The sequence below is a fragment of the Theobroma cacao genome, chromosome 4, assembly GCF_053813885.1.
Source record: "Theobroma cacao isolate CCN51 chromosome 4, ASM5381388v1, whole genome shotgun sequence".
In the NCBI taxonomy this organism is placed as follows: Eukaryota; Viridiplantae; Streptophyta; class Magnoliopsida; order Malvales; family Malvaceae; genus Theobroma; species Theobroma cacao.
In genome coordinates, this window is record NC_142642.1 from 25,144,412 (window position 1) to 25,150,469 (window position 6,058).

A 6,058-nucleotide genomic window follows, 5' to 3' on the forward strand; every position below is an offset into this window, starting at 1 on the left:
AACAGTAATATGTTATTACTTAAAACATTACTGCTTAAGATATTACTATCCAAGACAGTACTACTTAAGACGTTACTGGTTGAGGTGTTATAGTACAATACACTATGATACAAAATAAAACTTTTCCCTAAATTAATGCATGAGAATTATTCTTAAGTAAGAATTCTTATGCGGAGGGCAGAAATGTGGATATATGATTTTGGTTAATACTTATTCTCTAAAGAATAATGTTACAATATAATAATGTACAAAGAACAATCAAAACAAGTGAATCACTACTTCACGCAGAACAACTAAAACAAGTGTAGCGCTACGTTACGCAGAACAACTAAAATTAGTAAAGCACCACCCCATATGGAACAACTAATACAAGTAAAAACAATTACTTTGCACGAAATAATCACTTCATATGAATGATAGTGAAAACGACTCGAAATAAGTGGCAGTGTTTATAAATTACTTTCATCTTGGAATGTTTCAGAGAGATTGGCTTGATAGCATATATATGAAGGTAGTTAATAGATCTTCCTATTAACCTTTTTCAGAAGTACAAGTGTTACACCCTTCTACCTTGTTCTTGTATATTTGTTCACATACATCTTCTTCTCTTGTACTTTTTTATATATACTTCATCTATATTACCTTTTATTCAAAAATAAGTCTTATTACACTTAATTACATTAATGATTACTCACATTAAAGTTCTTTATAACAACGGCATTCATGAGACGCATTAAAATTTATTCTTAAGTAACTGTCACTTTTAACACTATATATAGAGCCTCACAATTCACTTAGAGGGGCTCTTCCCTCCCTCAGGGGCTAAGCATTCTCCTCAAGAGCTTCTCTCTCTAATTCTTTTCTACTCTCTAATTTTCTTTTAATTGTTTTCGTCTTGCCACGACACTCAGCATTTAAGGAACTATTTCAATCTTCCTCTCCACCACCTCCGACGTATCTTTTTACTTGTTTACAACATTTCCTCTCCTTATCACAAAAACTCCCTTTACAACCCCAAAAGCAGATTTGGATCAACTTCTAGTCCCATGGCACAATACCCCTTTTCTTAGAATAAAAGCAAAACATTGTTATACTATTTCAAAACTAAGATCTCTACTCTAGTCAGCTGATCATGCCCACCCCTTATAACACTCAAGCTAAAGTTTGGATGGGGACCTAAAGACTGCTGATGGCAACATCTGAGCAATTTTTGTCTTCAGGCTTAAGTTTGCTCCCTTATAAAATCATGGAATCCTGTCTACTATTAGCTTACTAAAAATGAGCTTTTTAACCCCAAAAGCGGAAGCTCCGGTGCGAAGAGAAAGACCAGGAAAGCAAGTTCACAAAGAGGGGCATCCCCTAGTTTTGGGCTTCGTATATTAAAGACTGGGTAGGCTGGGAATAGCGTGACCAAGTCGCGATTCCAGCGGGGAGCCGAAGGAAGACTAGAAACACAAGTCTTGCCTATTTTATCATGGTGTATGACCGTCGAAATCATCAAGATTTTATCTATTATTATTATTATTATTATTAGTTGTTGTGATAGCCAAATACTAAAAACTGAGGCAAAATAAGTTGAAGCAGATATATCAGTAGTATAATCAACACGTGCCCGCATTGGCTTCTCAACACAAGCTGATATTATCAAGTTTTCAAAAGGGTGATGAGATAGCCATAGAATGCTGAAGTTGAATACAAGAACTGTTCATATTTATTGATTACAACGAATAAAAAAGGTTATGTACACACTTATGAAGCAGCGAGGTAACGATGTCACTAGAGCAGTAGAGAGCATCCCCAATGAAAAGAACAACGAGGCTGCACATATAATTACAGTTCAATTATTTTCTGTGCCCGGCTACCACAATTCCACCCTTCATTTCCAATCAAGCATGTCTAATAGCCACAATACCTCTTCTTTCGAATTGGCAGCATCACAAAAATCCATTTCAATTCCAAAAACATCAATGACACCATCATTTCCATCTTCCATGAAAAGCAAAGAGATCCATGCCCGGATTCCTGAAATGAAGGGGTAGTTGGGAGAGAAGTCGAGGTAGTCGAATGCAAGGGCCCTATAAGCTGTTCTATCTATATAATCAAACAGTGATTTATTAATAATGCAAGCAACCTTATTGGAGTCCTTCCGCTCCACGAGCACTGAAACACTCACAGTCTGGCTCCAAGGAACGGTGAACCTTGGCTCAACAGGTAATGTCATTTTGTACTCAGGACCCTCAAGATGAAACTTAAGCATGTCACAAATTCCAGTAGGTGGGATCTTGATTCCAGTCTGGAGGACAGGGCCGGGGACAACTTCAGAGAAAATCAATTTATCTTCTGTCCAAATGTCAATGAAGAATTCCAAATCATCAAAGGAAAGTCTTGGAGGGAGAAGAGTGCGCTTATGCTGCCGTTTATAAAAGGTTTGATACAGTTTGTAGTAGGTTACAGTAGGAGGGTTGGGCCGCTTGCAAATGGAAGGCCATCTCTTTGCACATACACATCTCCAAAAGTAATCATCTCTAGCTATGTCTCTCCATTGCTTACAGACCACCATGCAAGCTGCAAGGTCAATGCCATCTAATAAAGGAAAAACAACCTTCAAAACTTCTTCACATGACATTTTCAGATTGCAAAATGACCATCAAAAGCCAAATCACTATGTGCTCCAGCAAACTGGAATCATTTACAACATCAGAAGGTGTTAAGGACCCAATTGCTGATGGGTTCCTGTGAAAAAGACAAGGTCAACTTTTAAACTCAAGAGCATCTACGCATCAGCATTACGTTCAAAGCAAAAACATTGCACACACATGTCGTGGCAAGTTGTCTATATTATGAAAACAGAAAAAAGTAACATTTAACAATGCATTTAACAGAAAAAAATAATATAGAAAGGTATTCTACCCTCCTGCAAAACTAAAACATTATTCCAAACAACCACTTCTGCCCTAAACAAGTCTTTCAAGACTATAAGCACCAGTCTTTTACCTCCCCAAAGATAGCTACTTGCCTATTGTACTGAAAAATTATCTGATTAGGTAATTACCCTCTAAATACAAATGCAACTCGTATAAGTAGACACACATTGACACCTTAATATAAAGATATGATACTAGCGCTTAACCCCGACTCGATTAGGTTTCCTTCCTAGCAGGACAAAAACACATTGCAATACACAAATGCACAGAGTAAAAGACACACATCATGTGATTTTAAAGCAGTCAATTTACACTATTAACACTTCAACAACATGATAAATCGCCAATGCAACACCGATTTGACAAATATTCTACTTCATATAATAACTATCTAGCTTCGTATAATTCACATTACTAGAACTCAAAAACACAAATAATTTTTAAGACTGATCTTAAAATTTCCACTAGAACCCAAGTATTATCTAACAACTACAGCACAAAACTAAATCAAAATTCCATCAGAATTCATAAAATAAAACCCTAAAAATGGTATCCATAACAAAAAGATCATAACTTTACATAAATTAAGTAATGGTAAAACGAACCCACAAACAGAAAAATCAAATCAAACACACTATTATTCCAAATCTGACGATAAATCCGAACTTTCAATTTCATACATGAAAAATTCACCCAAAAAAAAGCGTAAAAATGGATAAAAAGAAAGGGGGGGGTGGGAAAGAACAAACCCCAGATCGAGAAAAAGCCCAAAAACTGTGTAGGAGATTGGCAACGAAAAGAATTGGTTAGAATTATTAGGCAACCGAACTTTTGGTGAAAATTTTGGGGGAAATTTCGGGAGAATTTGTTTTTAGCGTTGAACACAGAAAGAAAAATCTGAAGAAGGTTAGACAAAGGAAGAAAGAGAAAGAGATATAGAGAGAGAGAAAATAATTTAAGGGAGAGAGAGACAGAGAGGCTGCGGCTTGGAAAAAGTTAATAAAAGAGACAAAGCCTCCACATAAAGCAATGTTTAATTTAATCAAATCAAGTATGATTGATGGTTTGGGTTTTAGTCGTAGCAAGTTGGCCATTCTTTGCATGGGCTTACTTTGGACCAGCACCATGCTTTTCCAGCATTCATTGCTCTAGCCGACCCATCCCCAGGGGATAGAAGCCCAGCATTTTTAGGCCATGGCTACACATGGGCCTAAGCCTGGCAACGACTTGATACTTTTTTCCTTTTGTATTAACATTTTTAAAGTTATAAATAAGTTATTGTTATATATGGATACCCGTGATTATGTAATCCGATAATATAGGGTTCAGTTATGAGTGGATTAGGCGGGTTCAGTTATGAGTGGACTCTAAACCAAAATTCGATTATATATAACGTTACAAAATTTTTAAATTTTGTGAAGTTTGACTCTTTGCCTTTCTTAGTTTAACACAATCTTTGTCATATCAACTAACTTGTTTTTTTGTAAACTAATAAATGTAATAGTAGTTTGTATTAATTGAACTATAGTGCAAACTCAAATATGTAAAATTTTATTATTAGTAAGGATTTAACTCATGAGAGGGTTGGAAACTTAAACTAAATTTATCATGTTTAATTAACAAATTAATTAAGAATAAGTTAAACTAAATTCAATAATGCACACTACTATAAAAATAAACAAATTCAAATAAAAAATCTAATAATAACAAAGTAAAATTACCAAAAGTTCCAATAGCAATACAAATACAATTAAACAAATATAAATCTAAAATATAAAAATTCACCAAATAAAATTTATAAATTAGAACAAAACCAAGCCATTAATCAAAAACTAAAACATATAATATTTTACGTATATATCGCAAAAGTGAGGCAAGGATATAAATATATATTCTCGTCTTCGCCCTTGTTTGCGCTGAAAAAGTCATTTCTTCCTTATTCCCATTACTTATTTTTTATTTCTCGAACTCGACCCATCGGGATAGAGAATCAAGTTCCTTGTGGGATTTGGGTGAGATTGATAAATCCTCAAATTTGATGATTTTCATTTTCATCTATTGTTGTGTTTAATATCTTTAATTTTGGGAGGAAAGTTAAGTTAGGAGTCATGCATGTAACATGTCTTAAATATATGGATAATTCTAATTGAACATATTTATTAATTGAATTGATTTAAGTACCTATGACAAATAAGGATAACAAATGAAATTTTCATAATATTAAAATCATCTCATATTTAGAAACTGGTTCACTTTGTTGTCTTCTTAACAATCTTTATGGCTCCTATAGACACCTATACCCATGGATCCTAAACAAAAATAATAATAAATAATAAATAAAATTAATAAATCACTCTTAAAAAAAAACTGAAACTGACGGTTTCAATATGCCTTGCTTCTTTCTCCTACAGTCAACTGATCAGATGTTCAGGTTTATGGCTACCCTATTGCTTTTCTAATCACTATCACTTTGATACTTAGGAAATAACCTGCACAGGGCATTTATTGCCTCTTAAGCAGCTAGATTTAGGTCACCTTTGACTGCCACCGCCAGGTTTCTTTTACTTGAAGCCCCTCACCTATAAAACCATACTCAGAAGAGCATGATTTTACTTTTGGATTATCCAAAAACTTGGACAATTAGGTTCTATAAGAACCCTTGAAATTCATAAGAAAGAAGGGGTCAATTTTACAAAACTTAGCAGCTAATTTCACCACAGAAGCCTTAGGTAACCAATTCCAAAAAAAGAGAGAAAACCCTAAAGCTAAAGAAAAACAAAAAAAATCCTAACTTTCTGTCCTATCAAGTAGCCAAATACCACAATCAAAAGATTAAGAAAAGCATAAATAAAAAATAGCAAAAAGTAATAAAAAAAGCCTTGAAAATTTGAAAACTAGAAAGGACCAATGGGGTTTGTTTTTCCTTCTTTTCTTTTGGGATCTTCACGGGATTTAGGGAATTTATGGCCTGTGGTTTTCGATCGGTTTTGTTGGGGAGTGATTGTGAGGGAGAAAAAGAGGAAGTTGATGAAATCGATAGAGAAGAGGGGCAATTGACAAGGTAGGCTGACTGTCATGACCTGAAACTCCCATCGAGCCCGTGACAATTGTCGCGACGTCCCGATAGGCACTCA

The 6,058-nt window shown here is 34.7% G+C and overlaps 1 protein-coding gene across 1 annotated transcript; it reads right to left on the reverse strand.

The window, feature by feature from the left end:
• Positions 1-1,688: 1,688 nt before the first annotated feature.
• LOC18601629 (F-box family protein) lies at positions 1,689-3,896 on the reverse strand. The gene is made up of 2 exons (XM_007032647.3): positions 3,674-3,896; positions 1,689-2,733 (listed from the first exon to the last, which is right to left on the reverse strand). Exon 2 carries the CDS (start codon positions 2,624-2,626, stop codon positions 1,877-1,879), a length of 750 nt encoding a protein of 249 aa, XP_007032709.2. The 5' UTR covers positions 2,627-2,733; positions 3,674-3,896; the 3' UTR covers positions 1,689-1,876.
• Between the last annotated feature and the right edge of the window lie 2,162 nt (positions 3,897-6,058).